The sequence below is a fragment of the Propithecus coquereli genome, unplaced genomic scaffold, assembly GCF_000956105.1.
Source record: "Propithecus coquereli isolate 6110/MARCELLA unplaced genomic scaffold, Pcoq_1.0 Scaffold243, whole genome shotgun sequence".
In the NCBI taxonomy this organism is placed as follows: Eukaryota; Metazoa; Chordata; class Mammalia; order Primates; family Indriidae; genus Propithecus; species Propithecus coquereli.
Genome location: NW_012147986.1, coordinates 117,305 through 143,511, shown reverse-complemented (window position 1 = coordinate 143,511; position 26,207 = coordinate 117,305). Strand labels below are relative to the sequence as shown.

Here is a 26,207-nt window from a genome sequence, read left to right as displayed (position 1 = left end):
TTCAGTGATATATTAATAGCTTAATTATTTGGCTTATCTCAATTTTGGAAAAGCTTTTTAAAAGTATAAAAAATTAGATTAGATTTTAGGTTTTACATAAATGCTTGTGAAAAACAAAATTAACAAATGATAAAATGAATGGATAATTAGTTGTTAGTTTTAGCACGCTAACTTTAGTTAAAGTGCTAACTTTAGTTGTTAGCACTTTTTTTTTTAAATACCTATTTTTCCCAGTGATCTGCATTTCCCCTATTTTTTTAAATTTTCATGTGTTGATATTTCCAGACCCCTCAGCAATCAGATTGCTTCCCTTTGGGTAGACTCTAGTTTGTCTGTGACATTTTTCTTAAAATAGGGTGTGCTGAATTAGATGAAACACAGAATTTTCACATGTGATCTGACCAGCATGAAGTATATTTGGTAATTCTCTTTCTGCCAATGAATTCTGAGATTTCTGATGGTCACAGTGTACTTGGGCATTTTTTAAGAAACACGAGCTGCTGCCAAGATTTCTATTCTCATGTCTTGTGTCTATATAATGTTTTTAAAAACTCTGCTTTATTTCTTCTTATTGGTTTTACATCAGTGTTCAAGCCTATTGGAATGATTTTTAATCTAAATTTGGTCATTTATTAAATATCCCTTCCAGCATTTTGCCATTTTGTATATTTGGCAACTCTTTTTATCCAAATTAGTGATAAAAGTCTTTCCTAAGACATTTTCCAGAACAGACTATACATACTATATAGCTTGTCTGGAAATGATTATGTGAAAAATACTAAAATTTACTTGGCAAATACTAAAGCTATAAGAATTTTTAAAAGGGAAAAGTTTTTATGAAAGATGTTTATGATTATTATGAAAGCTTGAAAGATGTGATGGGAGGAGGCTGGGCATGGAGTGTTCAAAAAATTGTAAGATATGGATTGTTGGAAAGGAGGAAGAGAAATATATTTTGGGATGAGTATAAGTCTAATCATGCCCAGTTTTAAGAGACTGGAATAAGTTTATTTTTCTCAATTTAGGGTATTTGCTTCCCAGTGATATGTCAGGAGGTATCAGGATAATAAGAAGCCACAAAATAAAAATGACATTTTTAAAGTATTAGTTTTATATAGTAGTAGTTAATTTTTTAAATTTTTTTAGTTAACGTTTCGTCTTGAAATAATTGTAGTTTCACATGCAAGAGATAATATGGAGAGATCACATGTACCCTTTATCCAATTTTCCCCAAACTTAACATTTGCAAAACTGTAGTCATATATCACAACCACAGTATTGATACTGATACAATCAAGACACACTGACCAAGGGCAACACACGTAACCTAAACATCTGTACCCCCATAATATGCTGAAATAAAAAAAAAAAAAAAAGACACACTGAACATTTACATCACAGTAGGGGTGCTTCATGATGCCCTGTAATAGCTACATCTACTTCTTTCCTGTGCCCACCATGTACTTAACCCCTAGCAACTACCAATTTGTTCCCCATTTCTATAATTTTATAATTTCAAAGATGTTTTATATATGAAATCATATAGTATGCAGCCTTTTTTTTTTTTTCACTCAGCATAATTATCTGGAGATTCATCCAGATTGTTGTGTGTATCAGTAGTTTTTGTTTTTATTGTTATATAGTATTTCATGGTTTAGATGTACCACAGTTTAAATATTCACCTATTGAAGGACATCTTGGTTGTTTTCCACTTTTTGGCTTTGCAAATAAAGCTACTATAAACATTTATGTGCGAGTTTTTGTGTGAGCATAAGTCTTTGTTTCTGTGGGATAAATGCTCAGGATTGCAATTGCAATTGCTGGATCATATGGTAGTTGCATATTTAGTGTTTTTAAATTTTTTTTTTTGGAGATACGGGGTCTTGCTATGTTGCTCAGGCTAGGTCTTTAACTCCTGGCCTCAGGTGATCTTCCTGCCTCAGCCTCCCAAAGTCCTGGGATTATAGGCATGAGCCACCATGCCCAGCCCATGTTTAGTTTTTTGAGAGATAGCCACACCGTTTTCCAGGGTGGCTATACCATTTTATATTCCCAGCAGCGTATGAGCAATCCATTTACTCCATATCCTCACCAGCATTTGATGTTGTCACTGTTTTTTATTTTACCCATTCTAACAGGGAAATAGTGATACCTTATTGTGGTTTTAATTTGCATTTCCTTAATGGTTTTTGATGCTGAACATCTTTTCATATCTTTATTTCCTGCCTCTGAATCCTATTCAGTGAAATGTCTATGTCTTTTGCCATTTTGTAATTGGATTTTATTTTTAACTATTGAGTTTTTTGAATATGTTACATACAAGTCCTTTATTGGCTATGAGGTTTGCAAATGTTAATATTTTCTTTCAGCCTATAACTGGGAGACAGAGGGACACCTCATTTTGCTGGGTGGGTATGAAAGTCTAGGCTTCCCATGTAATCTTCACTGATACCAGAGGGGAGGGATAACTCATTGGCAGCCAGCAGGGATGAAAGTAAGTCCTGGGCTCCTACTTGGCCTTCTCTATAGCACCCTGGCATGGGTGTTGGGTTGCCTCATTATAGTTTGCAGCAAGAATAGAAGTCTAGGCTCCTTGCTTGGCCATTGCTGATGTAGGGGTGGGTGGGGCTACAGTTTTTCCTGTGTTGGTTGGCTGGAGTACAGCAGTTATTATCTAAAAGTTTTCTGTCTTGCTAGGATGAACCTTTACTGGTTTTTGGCAAATGAGAGCCAATTTTTGTTAGGGCTTTTGTCTGTGTTGTTGTTCCTGTTGGCTTCTTTAGCTCCAGGTCTCTATATATGAGACAAAAAGAAAACCCGGGGATCTCAACACCATATTATTCCTCAGGTCCCTAGATCCCTAGCCATTCTGCTTTCTTCTCTACATCTTTCAGATTCTTCTTACATTTGTTTTATATGTAATGTCCAGGTAGTTTAATTCTACTCAGCAGGTGAAATAGGGAAAAGTGCATCTCTCTACTCCATCATGTGGGAAGATACAGCATAATTTAAAATATTTTCATATGAAATCAAATGTTGCTATATCATCAAATAGAATGCCAAATTATAATGACTTTTTAGATAAAACATAGAAACCTTAAAGAAATTTTATATTTATGGTAACTTTTGATACTGATCTATGACCCAGGGAAAGATATTAGGTTTTTTTTCCCCTGCTCCTAGGGGTTTTGTTAGGATGTAGATCAGATCTCTGAAATAGAGAGCCAAAAATACAACAGCTTAAATAAGGTAGAATTTTATTTTATTTTTTTCTTGTCATAGTCCAGGGAAAGTGAGCTCTGTTCCTTGTGGTCTCCAAGTACCCATGCTGGCTAGGCAACCAAGCCATCCTTACACTTGGCTTCCAAGGTTGTTCTAGGTATCACCATTTTCAGTGGGCGAGAATAATGGTGGTGGTAGTGGTGGTGAAGTTTGAGAACTTGATTTTAAGGACAGGAAGCGGAAGTTGTATTTAACACTTTTGCTCATATTACATTGGCCTAAACCTACTCATACGATCACAACTAGCAGCAAAAAAAGAAACAGGGAATGCCTCTCATTTGGTGGCTATGTAGCTAGCAAAAGTTTGCATGAGTGAAGGAGGGTGAGAATATATACTGGGGGCAACAGTAGTCTTTGCTATGTTTACTTTAATGGAAAATTATGAGAACTCTCTGAGTGGTCTTAGTTATCATGAGCCTTTTTTATTCTATGGTTAACTATCTTTTTTTGCTGTGTTCTTTGACCTTTTTTATTATAAAAGGATGACATGACCTTCATGGTCAAATCTTAGCCTGGATATAAAACTGATTTTTATATAACTATTTGTATTACTTCAAGTAAGAACCTGTTTATATCTTCTAGGGTTTACAGAGTCCACGAGGAATAGGATGCAAGCCAGAAGCTGTATGTAGTCACATTATTATTGAGAGCCATGAAAAAGGATGTTTCAGGACTCTAACTGCTGCTGAACAACCACAATTGGACAGCCACATTTGTGTTTTCAGATCTTCTGACCCCTCAGAAATGATCGGAGGACAGCGGAGCCCATCATCACGGAAAGCTGGGCACATCAACCTTTCCACATCCCTACACCAGAACAACCCCCATCTCAAAGTTTGGAATTCCTTACAGTTACAAAGTCATTCCCCATTCCAAGACTTTGTATCTGATGACTTCAAAATTAGCAAGGGTCTTCGAATGCCATTCCATGAAAAGATGAACCCTTGGCTCTCGGAATTAGTAGAACCTGCTTTTGTGCCACCTAAAGAAGTAGATTTTCATTCTTCATCACAAATGCCACCCCCAGAACCCACGAAAAAGTTTACTACCTCCATCACTTTTTCATCTCACCAACATTCTAAATGCATTTCAGATTCCTCTATGTTAAAGGTTGGTGTTTCTGAAGGTAGCCAGTGTACTGGAGCATCTTTGGGGGTATTTAATTCTCATTTCACTGAAGAGCAAAATCCTCCTAGAGATCTAAATCAGAAAACCTCTTCCCCTTCATCATTTAAAACACATAGTCATTCACCAGATAAAGATGTGACTATTTTAGCAGAAGGTAATAGGAAAAGCCAAAAATTACCTGTTGATTTTGAGCATTCTCATAAAGAAGAAAAACTCTTAGAAAGATCAGATTTTAAAGGCAGTCATTCTGAACCCAGCGCCAGTGCAAACTGTAGCAATTTTAAGGAAGTTCAGTTTTCTGATAACCATACCCTCATTAGCATGGGCAGACCAAGTTCTACCCTAGGAGTAAAACAGAAGAATGTAACTATAACTCCAGATATTCCTTCTTCCATTTTTCTTGAACAACGAGAGCTCTTTGAACAAAGCAGAGCCCCACATGCAGATCACCATGTGAGGAAACACCATTCTCCCCTTCCTCAACATCAGGATTATGTAGCTCCAATCCTTCCTTCTTGTGTTTTACTTGAACAACGAGAACTCTTTGAACAAAGTAAAGCCCCACATGTAGATCATCAGATGAGAGAAAACCATTTTCCCCTTCCTCAAGGTGAGGATTATATAGCTTCAGACCTTCCTTCTCCCATTTTTCTTGAACAACGTCAAAGCAAAGCCCCACGTATAGATGACCACATGAAAAAACACCATTTCCCCCTTCCTCAAGGTCAGGATTTTGTAGTAGAAAAGAGTAATCAGCATAAACCTAAATCACATACTTCAAATATAAATGTTGAAGCCAAGTTCAGTAATGTTTCCCAATCGGCCCCAAATCACTGTACATTAGAACCATCTGCATCTACTCCACCTTCAAATAGAAAAGCACTTTCTTGTGTTCGTATAACTCTTTGTCCCAAGACTCCTTCCAAATTGGATAGTGGAACCTTAGATAAAAGATTTCATTCATTGGATGCTGCTTCTAAAACAAGGATGAATAGTGAGTTTAACTTTGACCTACAAACTATATCTTCGAGATCATTGGAACCAAGCTCCAAATTATTGACCAGTAAACCTGTAGCACAGGATCAAGAATCTTTAGGTTTTCTAGGATGTAAATCTTCACTGGACTTCCAAGTCGTACAGTCTTCTCTTCCAGATAGTAATACTGTTACTCAGGACTTGAAAACCATACCTTCTCAGAATAGACAGATAGTAACCTCAAGGCAAATACAAGTGAACATTTCAGATTTGGAAGGATATTCCAATCCAGAGGGGACTCCGATATCTGCAGATCGGTGAGTCTCACTGTGATAACAAGCAAGCTGATGGAATTTGTGATAAAGAGTTTAAAACGCTTTAAGCAGATTGAAGTGCTTTGGGGAAAGGTGGTGTGACTTCTCTAATGGGAGGTTGTTTCTGGCTAATCTTCTAGAAGTCTTTCAAGGAATAAATATGTAAGTAAGAAAAACGTGAAAGTAATGTGTTTATACTTTCAAAGGGCGTTTGGCAAGGCTTAACATCAATTGTTTTAAAATATTGTATTTCTTTGAGAAGAATCTTTGATCATCCAATGGTACAATTACTAATTCCCTATTTATTGTGTTGGAGATAATGCTGAAGATCTCCTTTGGGAGCTTGTGTACATGCACACTCTCTGTCTCTTTCTGTTTCTGTCTCTCTTTGTCCCTCTATGTCTTCCCCTCTCCCTCTCTCTCTCCTCTCTATCTTTGGTTCCATTTCAGAATTTCTCCCAAATATTTAATATTTTACAAAGAAAAAAATGTAGCTTTCCGGTGGAGAATTTTGGTAGATACCACTTTAACTAAATGATTAAGATTAACATCACCAGTAAAGCATATCAACATAACGTGCTCCCTGATGTGATGCCCCATCTCACAATGTATTGTAGGAGAGGAAACTGAATTCAGGGATAAATGCGTTAGATTTATGTTATTCAGCCTAATTTTAGTGCTTTGTCATTAATTCTGTTTTACCTTAATGAGTCTCTTACAATGTGGCAAAACAAAATTACTTGTGTGTTTAATGTTTCTTATTGTTGAGAAGGTATCATACCACAGTAGAAAGCACTAGGTTTAGAAAGGAGGAAGGGAATAAATGTTTATTGAACATCCACATGTAGTAGTCGTGGCAATGAGGGACATATATGTGCTATCTTATTTAGTCTTCATAACTTCGTAAGTCCCACAAAGTAGGTGGTGACATCCCTGTTTACCCACTGGAAAACTGAGACACTGACACTGTTACTTGTGCCAAGTGATGCTGTTTGTAAGCAGAAGAATGGACATTCAATTGCTGTCTGTTTAATCAAAGTGAGAGCTTGTTCCCCTACATAGTACCATCCCCCACAATTCTGAACCCTACTTCTGATTCTTCTTCCAGCCATGATCTTGGACATTCATTTAATATCTTTGGCACTTGTGGGAGATTATAGAAGGAAAAGTTTGTAAAGCTGACTTACAGAGAAGTTGTAGAAATAATACAAAGAGTTTCCATATTAGTTATCTATTGCTTGTAACATATTACCCTGAAATGTAGCAACTTAAAATAGTAAACATCTGAAAGTGTCTGTAGGTCAGAAATCCAGGCTAAGTTATATGGGTACTTCTGGCTTAGGTTCTCTCACAAGATTGCAAACAAGGCATTGGCTGCAACTTGAACTCATCTGAAGGCTCATTTGAGAGGATGTGCTTCCAAGCTCACTCAACATGGCTTTGGCCAGAGACATTTATGACATTTAAGCTTCTCTCAGTGAGCAAGTGAGAGAGCAAGAGAGGGTGCTCAAGACAAAAGCGATTGTCTTTTTGTAACCTAACATTGAAAGTGACATCTCATCACCTCTCCCATGTTCTATTCACTAGAAATGAGCCATTCTATGCACTCTGACACTCAGGGGTTGGGAGTTACACAAGAGCATGAATGACAGGAGGTAGAGATCCTTGAGGGATATTTTAGAGGTTGCCATGTACCCTTTACTGTACCCTTTACTGAAGCTTCTCCTTATGTTAACATCTTACTGTAACATTGTAACCATAAAATATTTATCAAAACTAAGAAATTATCGTTGGTATAAAACTGTAACAAAAGTATAGACTGCTTGGATTTTGCCAGGTTTTTCCACAAATGAACCTTTTTTGTTTCAGATCCAACCCAGAATCCCTTCTTGCATTTTAGTTGTCATATCTTCTTAATCTCCTCCAATTTGTGACAGTTTCTCAGTCTTTCCTTGTCTTTCATGACCTTGACACTTTGAAAAGTGCTAATCAGTTATTTTAAAGAAAGCCCTTCAATTTAGCTTTGTCTGACATTGTCTCAAGATTAGATTGAGGCTATGTATTCTCAATATATCACAACAGGGAGCACATTAATGTTGATATGCGTTACTGGTGATGTCAACCCCGATCATTTGGGTAAAGTAGTGTCTGCCAGGATTCTCTATGTAAAGTTACTCTTTTTCCTTTGTAGATACTAAATATTTCAGGGGGATTTGTTAGTTTATGCAAATATCCTGTTTCTGCTTGACCTTTGACCACACTTTTAGCATCCAATCAGTGGATCTTGGCTGTAGCAATTATTACTGTAGTATTGTAATGGTGTTTTTCTATGTCTCTCATTTCTTCTACATTCATTAATTGGAATTCTTCTATAAGGAAGAGCTATTGTTTCTTTGCCATTTATTTATTCCTTCAGTTATTTATTTACATTAGTATAGATTCATGAGTATTTTTTAATTTCAAAACATTAGGATGGTACAAATGTTTTTGTTATGCTCTAGTCAGGGCTATTAGTGTGCTTATCACCTGAATAGTGTTCATTGTATCTGTTAGGTAGGTTTTTACCATTCCCCTACTCTCTCTCCCATCTTGATTTTCAGTGACTTTTATTTCTCTCTGTGCCCATCTGTGCCCACCAGTTAGTTCCAAATTGTTAAAGAGTACATGTGGTTTTTGTTTTTCTATTCTTGAGATATTATATTGGTGCAAAAGTGACTGAGGTTTTAGTATTGTTGAAATTTCCCGCTTGATATTGGAATACATTCTTAAATGTGGTTATGTTATACAACATTTTAATGCGCATTTCTTGCTGTATATTTTTTGCTAATGACTTATTACTTGTTTATATTTATTTTAGACTATGGGAATGATGTTAGACAAAAAGCAAATTCGAGCAATTTTCTTATTCGAGTTCAAAATGGGTCACAAAGCAGCGGAGACAACTAGCAACATCAACAACGCATTGGGCCCAGGAACTGCTAACAAATGTACAGTGCAGTGGTGGTTCAAGAAGTTCATTCAGAGCCTTGAAGATGAGGAGCACAGTGGCCAGCCATTGGAAGTTGACAACAACTGATTGAGAGCAATCATCAAAGCTGATCCTCTGACAACTACGTGAGAAGTTGCCAAAGAACTCAAGGTCGACCATTCTATGGGTAATTCAGCTTTTGAAGCAAACTGGAAAGGTGAAAAAGCTGGATAAGTGGGTGCCTCATGAGCTGACCGAAAATCAAAAAAATCATTGTTTTGAAGTGTCGTCTTCTCTTACTGTATGCAACAACTAACTCTTTCTTGATCGGATTATGACATACAATGAAAAATGGATTTTATGCAACAACCAGCTCAGTGGTTGGACCGAGAAACAGCTCCAAAGCACTTCTCAAAGCCAAACTTGCACCAAAAAAAGGTCATGGTCATTGTTTGGTGGTGTGCTGCCAGTCTGATCCACTCCAGCTTTCTGAATCCTGATGAAACCATTATATCTGAGAAGTATGCTCAGCAAATCGATGAGATGCACTGACAACTGCAACGCCTGCAGCCAGCATTGGTCAACAGAAAGGGCCCAATTCTTCTCCACGACAGTGCCTGCTGCACATCACACAACCAATGCTTCAAAAGTTGAAGGATCTTTTTTATAAAAGGACTTCTTTTCTTTTGGGTAGATACTGAGAAGCGGGATTGCTGGGTTGAATGTTAAGTCTATATTTATTTCTTTTAGAAATATCCATACTGTTTTCCACAGAGGTTGTACTAATTTGCAATTCCACAAATAGAGTCTAAGTGTTCCCTTCTCTCTTTATCCATGCCAACATCTAGTGTTTTTTGACTTTTTAGTAGCTATTCTGACACAGGAAAGGTGATATCTTATTGTGATTTTAATTTGCATTTCCCTAATGATTAGTGATGTTGAGCACTTCTTCATGTCTGTTGGTCATTTGTCTTCTTTTGAAAAGCTTCTGTTCATGTCTTTTGCCCGCTTTTTAATGGGGTTGTTTGTTTTTTTCTTGCTGATTTGTTTGGTTCTTTGTATTAGGTTGGTGCAAAAGTAATTGTGGTTTTGGACCATGATTTTTAAATCATCATAACTAGGCTCAAACATATCTTTATTAATCAAAATAGGAACTGTTATAATCAACACATTTTTGCTGATGAGAATAAGTTTGTTTATTCCTGTAGTGTAAAAATTCATGCTTTGGGATTTGATGAACTCTTGGAAAGCATTTTCTGCATCTTGCTGGTTGTGGAAGCATTTTCCCTGCAAAAAGTTGTCGAGATGCTTGAAGAAGTGGTAGTCGGTTGGCGAGAGGTCACGTGACTATGGTGGATGAGGCAAAACTTCGTAGCCCAATTCGTTCAACTTTGAAGCATTGATTGTGCTATGTGTGGTCGGGAGTTGTCATGGAGAAGAATTGGGCCCTTTCTGTTGACCAATGCTGGCTGCAGGCTTTGCAGTTTTCAGTGCATCTCATCGATTTGCTGAGCATACTTCTCAGATATAATGGTTTCATTGAGATTCAGAAAGCTGGAGTGGATCAGACTGGCAGCACACCACCAAACAGTGACCATGACCTTTTTTTGGTGCAAGTTTGGCTTTGAGAAGTGCTTTGGAGCTGCTTCTCGGTCCAACCACTGAGCTGGTCATTGCCAGTTGTCGTATAAAATCCACTTTTCCTCACACGTCACAATCTGATCAAGAAATGGTTCGTTGTTGCATACAATGAGAGAAGACGCCACTTCAAAACAATGATTTTTTTTGATTTTCGGTCAGCTCATGAGACACCCACTTATCCAGCTTTTTCACCTTTCCAATTTGCTTCAAATGCTGAACAACCATAGAATGGTCCACATTGAGTTCTTCGGCAACTTCTCACGTAGTTGTCAGAGGATCGATCACCTTCGATGATTGCTCTGAATTGGTTATTGTCAACTTCCAACGGCCGGCCACTGTGCTCCTCATTTTCAGTGCTCCATCTCCTTTGCAAAACTTCTTGAACCACCACTGTACTATACGTTTGTTAGCAGTTCCTGGGCCCAATGCGTGTTGATGTTGCTAGTTGTCTCCGCTGCTTTGTGACCCGTTTTGAACTCGAATAAGAAAATTGCTCGAATTTGCTTTTTGTCTAACATCATTTCCATAGTCTAAAATAAATATAAAATAAACAAGTAATAAGTCATTAGCAAAAAATATACAGCAGGAAATGCGCATTAAAATGATATATAACATAACCACATTTATTTAAAAATGTATTCCAATATGAAACAGGAAATTTCAACAATGCTTAAACCGCAATTACTTTTGCACCAACCTAATACAAAGAACTCAAACAAATCAGTGAGAATCTGTTTCTGGATGTTAGCCCTTTATAGGATGTATAGTTTGTGAATATTTTCTCCCATTCTGTAGGTTGTCTGCTTACTCTGCTGACCATTTTCTCTGCTGTGAAGAAGCCTTTTAATTTAATCAAGTCCCGTTTATTTATTTTCGTTGTTGCTGTAATTTCCTTTGGGGTGTTAGTCGTAAATTCTTTGCCTAGGACGGTGTCTGGAAGAGGTTTTCTGACATTTTCTTCAGAATTTTTATGGTTTCATGCCTTACATTTAATTTTTTTTATCCGTCTTGAATTAATTTTTGTAAATGGCAGGAGATAGAGGTCCTGTTTCGTTCTTCTGCATGCGGCTATCCAATTTTTCCAGCACCATTTATTGAATAGGACTTCTTTTCCCCAGTGTATGTTGTTGTCTGCTTTGTCCAAGATCAGTTAGTTGTAGGTAGATGGTTTTATATCAGGTTCTCTGTTTTGACCCATTGGTCTATGTTTCTATTTTTGTACTAGTAACATGCTGTTTTGGTTACTATAGACTTGTTATATAGTTTGAAGTCCAGTAATGTGATACCTTCCAGATTTGTTCTTTTTGCTTAAGATTGCTTTGGCTATTTGGGTTCTTTTTTTGTTTGTTTTTTTGTTTTGTTTTGTTTTGTTTTGTTTTTATTGAGACAGAGTCTCACTCTGTTGCCCTGGCTAGAGTGAGTGCCGTGGTGTTAGCCTAGCTCACAGCAACCTCAAACTCCTGGGCTCAAGGGATCCTCCTGCCTCAGCCTCCCGAGTAGCTGGGACTATAGGCATGTGCCACCATGCCCGGCTAATTTTTTCTATATATTTTTAGTTGTCCAGATAATTTCTTTCAATTTTTTTTTTTTAGTAGAGACAGGTTCTCGCTCTTGCTCAGGCTGGTCTCGAACTCCTGAGCTCGAACAGTCTGCTTGCCTCGGCCTCCCAGAGTGCTAGGATTACAGGTGTGAGCCACTGCGCCCAGCCTGGGTTCTTTTTTGTATCCACATGAAGTTTAGGATTATTTTTTTCTAGCTCTGTGAAATATGATTTTGGTATTTTCATGGTGATTGCGTTGAATCTGTAAATCACTTTGGGCACCATGGACATTTTAAAGATGGTGATTCTACTGATCCGTGAGCATGAGAATTTTTTTCCATTTGTTTGGTCATCTGTGATTTTATTCATCAATGTTTTGTAGTTTTCCTTGTAGAGATCTTTCACCTCCTTGGTTAAGTATGTTCCTAAGTATTTTATTTTCTTTGTAGCTATTGTAAATGGTGTAGAGTTTTTTATTTGACTGTAAGCTTGACTGTTACTAGTTTATATAAATGCTGCTGACTTGCATACATTGATTTTATAATCCGAGACTTTTCTGAATTTATTTATCAATTATAGAGTCTTTTGGTGGAGGCTTTGGGATTTTCTAGATACAAGATCATGTTATGAGTGAAAAGCAATAGTTTGACCTCCTCTTTCCTGATTTGGAGACCCTTTATTTCTTTCTCTTGCCTGATTGCTCTGGGAAGGACTTCCAGTACTATGTTGAAAAGAAGTGGTGACAGTGGGCACCCTTGTCTTGCTCCAGTTCTTAGAGGGAATGCTTTCAACTTTTCTCCATTCAGTATGATGTTGGCTGTGGCTTTGTCATATAATGCTTTTGTAATTTTGAGATATGTTACTTCTATGCCTAGTTTTTGAGGGTTTTTATCATGAAAGGAAGCTGGATTTTGTTAAATGCTTTTTTTGCATCTATTGAGATGATCATATGATCTTTGTTTTTGCTTCTGTTTATGCAATGAATCATATTTATTGATTTACATGTGTTGAACCATCCTTGTATCCCTGAGATAAAGCCCACTTGGTTATGGTGGATTACTTTTTTGATGTGCTGTTTAATTCAGTTTGCTAGTATTCTAAGGATTTTTGCTTCTGTATTCATAAGGAATATTGGTCTGGTAGTGTTTTTTGTTGTTTTTGTTGTGTCCTTTCCTGGCTTTGTTATCAAGGTGATACTGGCTTCATAGAATGAGTTAGGGAGGATTCCCTTCTTCTTGGTGTAACGAAATAATTTCTGTAGAATGGGTACCAGCTCTTCTTTGTAGGTCTGGTAGAATTCAGCTGTGAATCCATCTGGTCTGGGGTTTTTTTGATTGGGAGATTTTTTATTACTGCTTTAATCTCACTGCTTGTTACTGGTCTGTTCAGGAGTTTTGTTTCTTCCTGGTCGAGTATTGGGAGGTTGTGTGTTTCCAGGAATTTGTGTTTTTGAGTTTATGTGCCTAGAGATTTTTCATAGTATTCATAGATGATATTTTGTATTTATGTGCTATCAATTGTAATATCTCCTTTGTCATTTCTGATTGAGCTTATTTGGGTCCTTTCTCTTCTGTTCCTGGTTAATCTAGCCAAGAGATCTATTGATTTTGTTTGTGTTCTCAGAGAACCAACTTTCTGTTTCATTGATGTTTTGTATTTTTTTTTTTTTTTTTGGTTTCCATTTAATTTAGTTCTGCTCTGAGCTTTGTTATTTCATTTCTTCTGCTGGCTTTGGGTTTGGTTTGCTTTTCCTTTTCTAGTTCCTTGAGATGTTACATTAGGTTGTTTATTTGTGATCTTTCTGTCTTTTTCATGTAGGCAATTAAGGCTATAAATTTTCCCTTTAGGACTGCTTTTGCTGAATCTGTAAATTTTGATAGCTTGTGTTCCCTCCGTTGTTCAGTTCGAGGAATCTTTTGATTTCCATCTTAATTTCATCATTGACCCAAAAATTGCTCATCAGTGGGTTGTTTAATTTCCATAACTTTGTGTAGATTTGAGTGTTTCTCTTGGAATTGATTTCTGGTTTTATTCCACCATGTTCTGAGAAGATACATGGTATAATTCCAGTTTTTTTGAATGGCAGAGACATGGTTTGTGGCCTAAGATGTGATCAATCTTAGAGAATGTCCCCTGTGGTAATGAGAAGAATATATAGTCCTTCATTTTTGGTTAGAATTTTCTGTGAATGTCTGTTAGTTCCATTTGTTCTATAGTCCTATTTAAGTCTAGTGTTTATTTATTTTCTGCTTTGATGATCTGTTCAGCTCTGTCAGTGGGGTGTTGAAGTCCCTGGCAATTACAGTGCTACTCTTTATCTCTTCGCTTAAATCTAGTAGAATTTGCTTTATGAATCTGGGAGCTCCTGTGTTAGGTACATATATATTTAGGATTATAATGTCTTCTTATTTAATTGCTCCCTTTACCATTATATAATGACCGTATTTGTTTTTCTTAACCATTGTTGATTTGAAGTCAGTTTTGTCCGATAAAAGAATGGCCAAACCTGTTCTCTTGTGGTTTCAGTTTGCCTGGGATATTTTTTTCCATTCCTTCACCTTGAGTTTGTGTGAGTCCTTGTGGGTTAGATGTGTTTCCTGGAGACAACAGATACTTAGCTTGTATTTTTTCATCCATTCAACCAACCTGTATCTTTTGTGTGGAGCTTTCAGACCATTAACGTTAATATTTGAGATGCTGTTCTATTCATCATGTTGGGTAGTACCTTATTGCTTTCTTTTCCCTCTTGTGCTATTGTTTTATATGAGCTGTCAGCTATAGCTTTTGAGTGGTTTTACACTGTTGAGTATCTATTGTGGTGATCTATATATAATGCAGTTCTGAGTATTTCCTGTAGGTCTGGTCCTGACAGATTCCTTCAGTGTTTGCTTGTCTAGAAAAGTCTTTATTTCTCCATCAATTATGTACCTTAGTTTTGTAGGATATAAAATTCTAGGCTAGTAGCTCTGTTTAAAAATACTGAAGATGGGGCCCCAATCCCTCTGGCTTTTAAGGTCTCCTCTGAGAAGTCTGCAGTTAGCCTGACGGGTTTTCCTTTGTAGGTTAGTTTTTGCTTTCATTTTGCTGCTTGTAGAATTTTCTCCTTTATTTTCGCTTTGGCCAGGTTGATTATTATTATGTGTCCTGGAGATGGCCTGTTTGCTATGACTCTTCGTGGTGTTCGATGACCATCTCATATGTGGATGTCTGCTCTCTGGTGATACAGGGAAGTTTTCCTCAATAATTCCCTCTAATAGATTTTCCATGCTTTTTACTCTTTCTTCTTCACTCTCAGGGATATTTATAATTCATATATTGGCCCACTTTGCATAGTCTCATATTTATCTGATTGTTCATTCCTCTTTATTTTGTGCATCTTTTACTGACTAGGTTAGCTCAAGAGCTTTCACTTCAATTCCTGAGATTCTTTCTTCTGCTTGATTTAGTCTATCATTGAAGCTTTCTTCTGTGTTTTGAAATTCCGTAAATGACTCTTTCATGTCTTTATGTTCTATTATTACCTTTCTTATGTTGTCTAGCTCTTTAGTGACTTTTTCATTTTTATCAGTGATTTCCCAAAATGTTTCTTGGCCGCCTTTTTGTTGGTTTTCAACTTTCTCTTCAATTTCACTCATCTTATTTGCCATCTATATTCTGAATTCCATTTCTGTCATTTTGACAATTTCCTTTTGATTGGAGTCTACTACTATAGCTCCATTGTGATCCCTTAGTGGTGTTGAAATATTTTGTTTTTTCATGTTACCAGGGTTCTTTTGCTGGTTTCTTCTCATCTGAATCCTCTTTTCTTCATTCAGGGCAAGAGGTTCGCAGGACACCTGTTCTTCTTTGCTGGGAACTCTCCTACTTAGTGAAAAGAAGGGGAGGTCCCTAGATGGCACTTTTGTGTCCTACTGTGGAATGTTGACCCAGCAGGGGAGGAGCAGGAGCACTGAGAGCCTGTAGTGCAGCTATTCTGTCTCCTTTCCCTGTGATTGACACAATTCAAGCTGTTGCTAGATGATCTTTATGTGGGGGTGGTGAGTTGTTCCCCAGATTATTGTAAGTTGAAGTTGGAGGCTGGGTAAGACCCTGTCCATGGAGGCTGGCATTGTGGGGGATTGTTCCATCTGGGGTCTTCCTGTGGAGGTGACAGTGGCAGCTGGGTGAGACTATCTAGGCAGTGGTCTTGGGTGTCTGGGCTGTGGGCGTTTGCTTGAACCAGATCCAGGTGTAATGGTGGCTCGAGACTGGGGGGTCCCTGGCAGAGCATTGGACCTTGGGGTGGTTCCATGGGCCCAGCGGCAGTGGTGGAAACTCAGGGGTGGGGTTTTGGGGTCCAGATGTGCAGTGCTGGAATCTCAGAGGTAGTGTCACAGGCCTGGAGGGAGTTCTGGAGCCACAGGGACATAACTTTAGGTCTGGGCACAGTGAGAGCCTCACCTGGGACTGGGAACCATGGAGGTAGAGCTGCAGGGGTGGTTGGCTCTTCTTGCAGTGGCATGAGGGCTGCAGATGCCAAGTGCTTTGAGTGTGAGTCGGTTCCAATGGCCCAGGGACCACAGAGGTGGGCTGGGCTGCTGGACATCCAGGGTTCTCCCCTCCACCTAGGTCCTGCTGAAGCAATCGTCCAAGGCTTCCTAGGTGGTGCCTGTGGTACCCGAAGCATCTCCTTTGCTCAGATCCCATGCTGGAAGGTGGGGAGAGATGCTTGGATCCCACTCAGAGAGCATAGCATGGGGGAGTGTCCATTCTGCCCACTTCCGTCTTGGCACAGTGCAGGTAATGTGAGAGCTGCTGCTGCAAAGCTGAGTCCTGTACAGACCTGGCACTGTGCACCTGAGAGCTCAGGATGGCATCAGCTACAGATACCCAGAATTGGCAGTCACCTGATCCCTGCTGTGTGTGCTCTCCAGTGCAGTGTCTCTGCACAGACTCTAAGCAGTTCCCCAGTCAGTCCTGAGGTCTGCAGTGCTGGAGGCAGCCCCCTCACGACTCAGGCTGCGGTGCCTGTGGGGTAAGCGTGGAGCCCCAGGGCTCTCTCCTCTTGAACGTCCCCACGTGGGGATGCCTTCCCACAGATCCCTTTGATCTTGCTGAACAAATTGCCCCATCACCTTCTCCTTCACTCTGAATGTCTCCCATCGCTTCTCTAGAGTTTTACAATGTTCTTTCCAAGAAGAGCTGTCTGTAGGTAGGCATCCACCTGCAACTTTTGATCCTTTCCTTGAGAGCAGCACATGGGCTACTTCTGGTCCACCATCTTCTCCAGTCTATGTGATCAAGTGTTTATTTCATTCTTTGGATTATAATCCAGTATTACCGTTATTCTTTTATTGCTTAAGTTGTTCCAGTTTTAGGTTTTGAGAGTAGTGGTTCCCAACCTTTTTGGCACCAGGGACCTGTTTCATAGAAGACAATTTTTCATGGACAAGAGGTGGAGGTGATGGTTTCAGGATGATTCAAGCACATTACATTTATTGTGCACTTTATTTCTATTATTATTACGTTGTAATATATAATGAAATAATTATACAACTCACCATAATGCAGAATCAGTGAGAGCCCTGATCTGACAGAGGCAGAGCTCAGGCGATGATGCGAGTGATGGGGAGTGGCTGTAAATACAGATGAAGCTTTGTTTGCTCACCTGCTGCTCACTTCTGCTGTGCAGCCCAGTTCCCAACAGGCCATAGACTAGTACTGGTCCATGGCCTGGTGGTTGGGGACCGCAGTTTTAGAGTACTTTTTTTTTTTTTTTTTTTTTTGAGACAGAGTCTCACTGTGTTGCCCGGGCTAGAGTGCTGTGGCGTCAGCCTAGCTCACAGCAACCTCAAACTCCTGGGCTCAAGCGATCCTCCTGCCTCAGCCTCCCGAGTAGCTGGGACTACAGGCATGCGCCACCATGCCCGGCTAATTTTTTCTATATATTTTTAGTTGTCCGATTAATTTCTTTCTATTTTTAGTAGAGACGGGGTCTCGCTCTTGCTCAGGCTGGTTTCGAACTCCTGAGCTCAAACAATCCGCCCGCTTCGGCCTCCCAGAGAGCTAGGATTACAGGCGTGAGCTACCGCGCCCAGCCTAGAGTACTTTCAAGTTGGCTTCTGCACCCTGCCCAGACCTGGAACCAACTGTTGCCCCCAAAAATCCTATCTATTTTTTTTTGAGAATAGTATTTAGAAAGCAAGATTTAAGTACCAGATTTGCTCATTGTTGCTGGGATGTTACTGCTTCTAGCATTAGTCAATAAGAAAAATACGTATGTATGTTAACTTATGCATATACTCACATCTGTATGCATTTCCATATCTATTACTTTCTCTGTGTATTTGTATCTTTTTTTTTAAACTATGAGTTCATATTGATACCTCTGACTGCAGTCCAGAACTACAGATCCCCTTTCTTTATTTGTAACTTTTTTCTTCGATAGTGGTAAATCTGGCTCTCATTATCTGCAATATATTTACCCTAGTATACAAATAAAGTAGTTTGAGAATTCCTAACCTGTACCCACTTGAGAAATAAGTTCTTCAATTAGAGTACAGTGTTTATGTACAGTTTTGAATTTAGCATTGTATTATCTAGTCAAAATGCTGCTAAAGCTTCTTAGGTCAACTTCTCTCTTCCCCATACCCTTTAGTATAAGTATGTGATTCATTTATCATACAGTTAGATTCATTATTCACATTCTACACTCCCTCTTTGCCTCAAATCCTGGTTGACTTTTTAAAATTTACACACTAACCTTCTCTTTCTGTGGTATACAATTCTACCCATTGCCACAGTTATGTATAAGCAGTTCCATCAATCTAAAAATTCCTACATGTCATTCCTTTAGAGATAGTCCTTCCTCTGACCCCTAACAATCCCTAGTTTGTTTTCTTTCCTATAGTTATACCTTTCCAGAATGTCATAAAATGGAATCATAAGATATGTAATAGTCTTTTGGATCTGACTTTTTTTACTTTGCAGAATGAATTTGATTCATCCATCTTGTGCGAATCACAAGTTGGTTCCTTTTTATTGTGCTACTAAAAGCAATAATATTAGTTTTATTGTTCTTTTGTATTCTAGTTCCATTGTACAGATTACTACAGTTTGTTTATTCATTCACTTATTGAAGGATATTTGAGTTGTTTCCGGTTTGGTGCCATTAAAATTAGTGCTGCTATAAACATTTATGTACAGGTTTTTGTTTTTCTACAGTAAATAGGAGTATTCCTGTGTCATATGGTATAGGTGTATATTTAACTTTATAGGAATTGTTTAGAACTAAACTAAGCTAGACTACTTTTCCAGAGGGGCTGTATCACTTTGCATTCCCACTAGCAAAAATGAGCAGTCTAGTTACTCCACATCCTTACAAACATATGATATTGTCAATATATATTAGCCATTTTTACAGTTGTCCAGCGGTATCTCAACAGATTATGATGAACACCTTTTCAAGTGCTTATTTATCTTCCTCTTTGTTGAAGTGCTTTTTAAGTGGGGTTGCTTGTTTTCTTATTGTTGAGTTTTGAGAGTGCTTAATATATTCTGGATATAAGTTTTTTATAGATATGTTATTTGCAAATATTTTCTCACAGTATGTGACTTGTGTTTTCATCCTCCTAACTGGGTCTTTCATAGAACAAAAGTTTTTAATTTTTATTGAGGCCAATTAATTGATTTTTTAATGGATCGTGAATCGTGTGGACAGTTCTTTTGTTGCAGCACTTTAAGAATATTCTACTTCCTTCTGAATTCCCTGGTTTCTAATGAAAAAATCTACAGTAATTTGAATCACTATTCCCCTATAAGTAAGAAACAGTGTATCATTTTTCTGTGATTAATTTTTTTTCCTAGCAGATTGATAAAGTTTCTAGGCACACACATTTCTTTGGTGCATCTTGTTTGGAGTTTGCTGAGCTTTTTAAGCCTTTAGGTTTATAGGTATACTCCAGAGATGCTACAGGTTTGGTTCTAGACCACGGCAATAAAGTGACTATTGCAATAAAGCTAGTCACATGAATTTTTTTGTTTCCCAGTGCATATAAAAGTTATATTTACACAATACTGTAGTCTATTAAGTGTGTAGTAGCATTATGTCTTTAAAAAACGGTGTATATACCTTAATGTAAAAATGCCTTATTGCTAAAAAATGCTGGCAATCATCTAAGCCTTCAGCGAGTCATAATCTTTTTTGCTGGTTGGAGGGTCTTGCCTCAACGTTGATGGCTCCTGACTGATCAGTATGGTGGTTGCTGAAGGCTGGAGTAGCTGTGGCAATGTCTTAAAATAAGACAACAGTAAAGTTTGTCACGTATGTTGATTGTTCCTTTCACTAAAAATTTCTTAGTAGCACGTGATGATGTTTGATAGAACTTTACCCATAATAGAACTTCTTTCAAAATTAGAGTCAATCCTCTCAAACCCTGCTGCTGCTTTATCAATTAAATTTATGTAATATTTGAAATCCTTTGTTATTATTTCAACAATGTTTATAACGTCTTCACCAGGAATAGATTCCATCTCAAGAAACCCCTTTCTTTGTTCATTCATAAGAAGCAACTCCTCATCCCTTCATGAGATTGTGGCAATTCAGTCACATCTTCAGTCTCTACTTCTAATTCTAGCTCTCTTGATATTTTCACCACATCTGCAGTTACTTCCTCCACTGAAGTCTTGAACCCCTAAAAGTCATCCATTTGGGTTGGAAGCAACTTCTTTCAAACTCCTGTTCATGTTGATATTTTAACCTCCTCCTGTGAATCACAAATGTTCTTAATAGCATCTAGAATGGTGAATCCTTTCCAGAAGGTTTTCAATTTACCCAGATCCATCATAGGGGAATCCCTGTCTGTGGCAGCTGTAGTGTCCTACTTAGGGTTCTTTTGTCTTTTATTATACTTATTATTAGGTATTTGATATTTTTGATGATATTTTTATGATACATTTACATTTTAATTTTATAACTTTTATGATATTAAAAAATCTAATGGGTTTTTAAAATTTTGATCTAATATCTGGCAAAACTTTTCTAAAAATTTGTGTATATTCTAATAAGTTATGTGTAGATTCTTTTGTATTTTCTATGTACACAATTATATCAAATAAGAAAAGTAATATTATTTCTTCCTTTCTTGTCTATACCTCTTACTACTTTTTTCTGCCTTACTCCCAATACCATTTAACACCTTTACCTATTATAAAACAGTGAATAAGTTGGTATCCTTGTTTTGTCCCTAATCTCACAGGGAACATTCTCAACATTTTACTAGTAAGTACAGTGGTTGCTCTAGGGTTTTTTGTAGTTTCCCTTTGCTGTGAGTTTCTATCATGCATAATTATTGAGTTTTATCAAATGCTTTTACTGACTATATTGATATTATCATATGAATTTTTTCCTCTGTTGATGTGGCAAATCACTTTTTTTTTTTTTTTTTATGTTAACTCACCTTTCATTCCTAGGGTAAACCATCTTGGTAGGGACTCACTCACACACGTGTGTGTGTATAAAATGAGAGCAACCACACAGTCCACACACATAGACACTATATTTGATTTTCTAGCATTTTGTTTAGGATTTTTGCATTTGTGTTCATATGATATAACATTATTCTCTTTTTGAAATAAACATTTTTTATTTTTGAATAATTTTAGGCTTAGAGAAAAGATTAAACATAGTAGAGTTCCTTATACCCCTCTCCTAACTTCTCCTGTTGTTAACATCTTACATTACCATAGTATATTTGTCAAAATGAAGACACCAACATTTGTAGGTTACTGTTAATCTCGAGACTTTACTTGGATTTCACCACTTTTTCCACTAATGTCCTTTTTCTGTTGCAGGACCCTACATTTAGTTAATTGTTGCTATGGTCTAAATGTTTGTGTCCCCCCAAAATTCATATACTGAACCTAATTCTCAATGTGATGGTATTTGGAGGTGGGGCCTTTGGGAAGTGATAAGGTCATGAGGAGATAGCCCTCCTGAATGAGATTAGTGCCCTTATGATTAGACCCAGAGAGCTAGCTTGTCCCTTCCACCATGAGGACATGCTAAGAAGGTGCCATCTATGAATCAGAAAGCAGGCCCTCACCAGATAGCAGATTTGCCAGCGTGGACTTACCAGGCTCTGGACTGTGAGAAATAAAATAAATTTCTGTTGTTTATAAGCCACCAAGCCTATGGTATTTTGTTATAGCAGCCCATATGGACTAATTGGTACCAAGTAGTGGGGGTGCTGCTGTAAACATACCTAAAAAAGTGAAAGTGGCTTTAGAACTGGGAAATGGTTAGAGGCTGGACGAATTTTGAGGTATATGCTAGTAAGAGCCTACATTGCTGTGAATAGACTGTTAAGGATGATTTTGGTCAGGACTCAGGAGAGGAGGAAAACTGTAGAAAAACCTCAGAAAAGCCACAATCACATGAGTGATTGTGAATACAATGTTGGTAGAAATATGGATGGCAAAGGCCATTTTGATGAGGACTCAGACAGAAATAAAGAACACGTTCTTGAAAATGGAGGAAAGGCATTCCTTGTTACAAAGCGTCAAAGAACTTTGCTGAATTGTGTTACGTCTTGGTGCTCTGTGGAATGTGGAGCTTGCAAGTGACGAAATAGTTTATTTGGCTGAATAAATTTCCAAACAAAGTGTTGAAGGTGTGGCTTGGCTTCTCTTAAATGCTAATAGTAAAATGTGAGAAGAGAGAAATGATTTAAAGATAGAATTTTAATCAAAAAGGAAGTAGAACTTAGAGATTTGGAAAATTCTTGGCCTGTCCATATTGTGAAAAATAAGAAGGTATGTTTAGGAGAGAACACCAATAATGTGACCAAGTGACCATTTGATGAGATTAGTATGGATGAGCCAGGTTTTATTCATCATGATAACTGAAAAATGACCTGAAGGCATTTGGAGATCACGAGGCTGCCACTCCCATCACAGGCCAGAGTTTGAGGGCCTGGGGGACAGAACAATTTCAAAGGAGGGGCCACAGGCACCAGTGAGACCACTGCCCAGTGCTGCCTCTACGCTGTGCTCCTTATAGTTTGTCACCACACTCCTTGACCACCATAGGTGTGGCTCTGGCACACCCCAGTACTGTGTGTGCTGTATCCATTTAAGCTTTGGGGGTCTAGCTGCCCCAGAGAGCCACGGAGCTCAGGCAGAAAGTTACTGTTGGAGTAGGACCACCAAAAAGAACCACCCTCCAAGAGCAATGGTGAGCAGAGCCGTAGAGATAGGGCCACCCTGAGACACCAAATCATTAGAGCCACCTGAGTGTAATTCAGCCCAGGAAAGCTGTAGGTGTGTGACCCAGGCACAGAGAACTGCAGTAGGGGTGGGCTACCCAAAGCCATCGGGGCAAGACTGCCACCCCAGTGTGTCCAGAAGGCAGAACCCTCACTGCAGTGGGCCTGGATGGGAGAGCCTTGAATCAAGGAAGATTATTGTTGAGTTTTAAGGTTTTGGACTTGCTCAGGACCTTTTATCCCTTTCTTCCTTCCCATTTCCCCCTTTTAGAATGGAAATGTGTATCCTATGCCTGTCCCACCATTGTATTTTGGAAGTACATAACTTGTTTGATTTCATAGGCTCACAGCTGAAGAGGAATTTGCCTCGGGATGAATCATGCCTTGACTCTACCCTTATCTGATTTATTAATAGATGATATTTAGGTGAGACTTTGGACTTAGACTTTAAAGTTGATACTGGGCTGTTGCGATGGAATAAATGCATTTTTCATGTGACAAGGACATGAATTTTGAGGGGCGAGGGACAGAATGCTGTGGTCTGAGTATTTGTGTCCCTCCAAAATTGATATGTTGCATTTAATCTTCAATGTGATGGAATTTAAAGGTAGGGTCTTTGGAAGGTGATTAGGTCATGAGGGTCATGGGTAAGATTGGTGCCCTTATAAAAGAGACCCCAGAGAGCTACCTAGTCTTTTCTGTTATGTGAGGACATAGGTGAGAAGATACCATCTATGAACCAGAAAACAGGCCCTCACTGGACACTAAATCTGCCACTGCCTTGATCTTAAACTTCCCGGCCTCCAGAACTGTAAGAAATAAATTTTGTTGTTTATAAACCACCCGGTCTATGGTATTTTGTTATAGCAGCTCAAATGGATTGAGACAGTTGTCATGTCTTCTTAGCTTCCTGTGGTCTGTAGCTGTTCCTCATTCCTTCCTTGTTTTTCATGTTTTGACAAGCACTGTTAAGGTACTTTGTGGAAAGTCCCTCAGTTTGGGTTTGGCTGGAGTTTCGTGGTTGAGAAAGAATACCACAGAGGTGAAGTGCCCCCTCTCTCACATAGCGAGGAATGTGTGATACCCACATCATCACTGGTGATGTTAACCATGGTCACTTGCGTATGGCGATGTTTGTCAGATGTCTCCACTGTGAACTTACTGTTTCTACCTTTTTATACTCCATGCTTTGAAATCTGGTCACTCAGTCTAGCTTATATTCAAGGGAAGAGGGGGAGATAAAGCGTTACTTTCTTTGGTGGGAGGTATCTACATCTATTTGGAATTCTTCTTAAGCAAAATTTGTTTCTTCTCCCAGTTATTTATTTATTCAGTCATTTATTTGTTCCACTCTGTCTTAATATGAATTCTCTATAATTCTTGATACTAACTATAACTCTGAAAATTTCTGGTTCCCCCATTGAAATATAAACTCTTTGAGGCTCTGTTGTTTATCTTTGTACAGTCTATGCATTTAGCACAGTCCCCTAATTTATAGTGGACAGTAATTATAAAAAAAAGAACGTATTTTCAATTCAACTGAAAAATACTGTTTCCTCAGCTAAATTATATAACGGCATTCTAAATTAAAATTAAAAGTAGGTTTTGGGTAAACTCACAACTAATGGATGTGGAGGGCACTGTATGGGGGAAGGGCACACTTGTAGCCCTGGCTTGGGTGAGGCAAAGGCATTATATGTAACCAAAATATTTGTACCCCCATAATATTTTGAAATAAAAAAAGTAAAATTATAAGAAAATAAAAAAAATAAAAAGAATAGGTCTTTTCAAAAAACAAAAAAAAATAGGTTTTAAAATAAAAGTAAATATATACATCATCACATTATAATAAATGAAGGGTACCATAGAAACACCTTGACAACATTTGGGATTGGTATGTCCACAAAATATTCTTATAGCTACTTAAATATTCCTTGAAACCATAAATATTCCTTAAAACCACTTTTGGAAAGAGATTTCGAGTTTTGATAGGCTGAGGATATGACCTGCTGTGTTCTTTCCCTTTTTTGTTCAGATCGTCACAGAATATTAAGACCTCATTTTCTGCCTCCCCTGGAAAATTGTCATCTGATGCAGTCACTCAAATAACAACAGAAAGTCCAGAAAAGACCATGTTTTCGTCTGAGATTTTTATTAATGCTAAAGATCGTGGACGTGAAATTCCTGAGACTAGTTCCCAGAAGCTAAACAAAGCTCCTAGAAAGTTTGCTTCCTCATCTTCAGTTCAACAAATTACTTTTTCTCGTGGCACAGATGGTAAGAGAATGTGATTGCATTTTAGGTCATTATACCAACTCTTACGTGTAATTATCTTAGAAATTTGTGATTGTGTCTTTCTAGTCAGAAAACCTAATTTTGATTTAAAAATTAGGATCCACATGATTATGTCATTTCTATAGCTATCAGGAGAATATGATTTATTATATTTTTATCTTAATTTCTAGTAGAGTTAACAACAGGTAGAACTCATTCTGCTTGTGATTGACTTATTTTTGTCTCATCATATTTGCAGTAAGAATCCAAGTAGTTCATAGTAACTTAAAAATAATTGAGATTTGCTTTTAGGTAGACAGGTAAATTATTGGCATTTTGTATTAGAGTAATGTTATGTACTATAATAAATAGATGCAAAAACATATGATAGTGTAAACGCAGTAGCAGTTTATTTCTTGCTTATAAAACAATCACCAAGGACCCAGGTGGACTGTTTGCCCTGCTGTCTTTAACACATGAAGCTTTAGATTATCTTGGATTCACATTCACAGTCAACAGGAAGGAACAAAAAGCATGGTAGAGCATATATGGGAGGTTTTTATAAGCCAGTTCTGGAAGCGGCCCCAATCATTTTTCAGTGGCTAGGAATATAGTTTAGCTCTGTTTTCCGGGACGAAGAAGAAATGGATTTTGTGAACAGTTAGTAATTGCCACCATTAAGTCTATATTTAGAGTATTTTATATGCTATGGTTTCTATGATATTTTGATGGTGCTTATACCATATAACATTTAGAATTAGAGTAAATTGTAAATTCTTTTCCTTTTTGGGCAAATACCAGGAAAATGAACAATTAAATTTCCATTCTTCTCCAAATGAAGG

General features: G+C 37.9%; 1 protein-coding gene across 1 annotated transcript in view; it reads left to right on the top strand.

Annotated features, from left to right (window-relative positions):
* ALMS1 (Alstrom syndrome protein 1) overlaps window positions 1-26,207 on the top strand; it is a 172,005-nt gene that overhangs the window by 61,338 nt on the left and 84,460 nt on the right. The window contains exons 12-13 of the mRNA XM_012646415.1: window positions 3,865-5,702; window positions 25,127-25,368. Of these exons, the coding sequence (XP_012501869.1) occupies window positions 3,865-5,702; window positions 25,127-25,368 (2,080 nt within the window). The remainder of the gene's footprint in view (window positions 1-3,864; window positions 5,703-25,126; window positions 25,369-26,207) is intronic.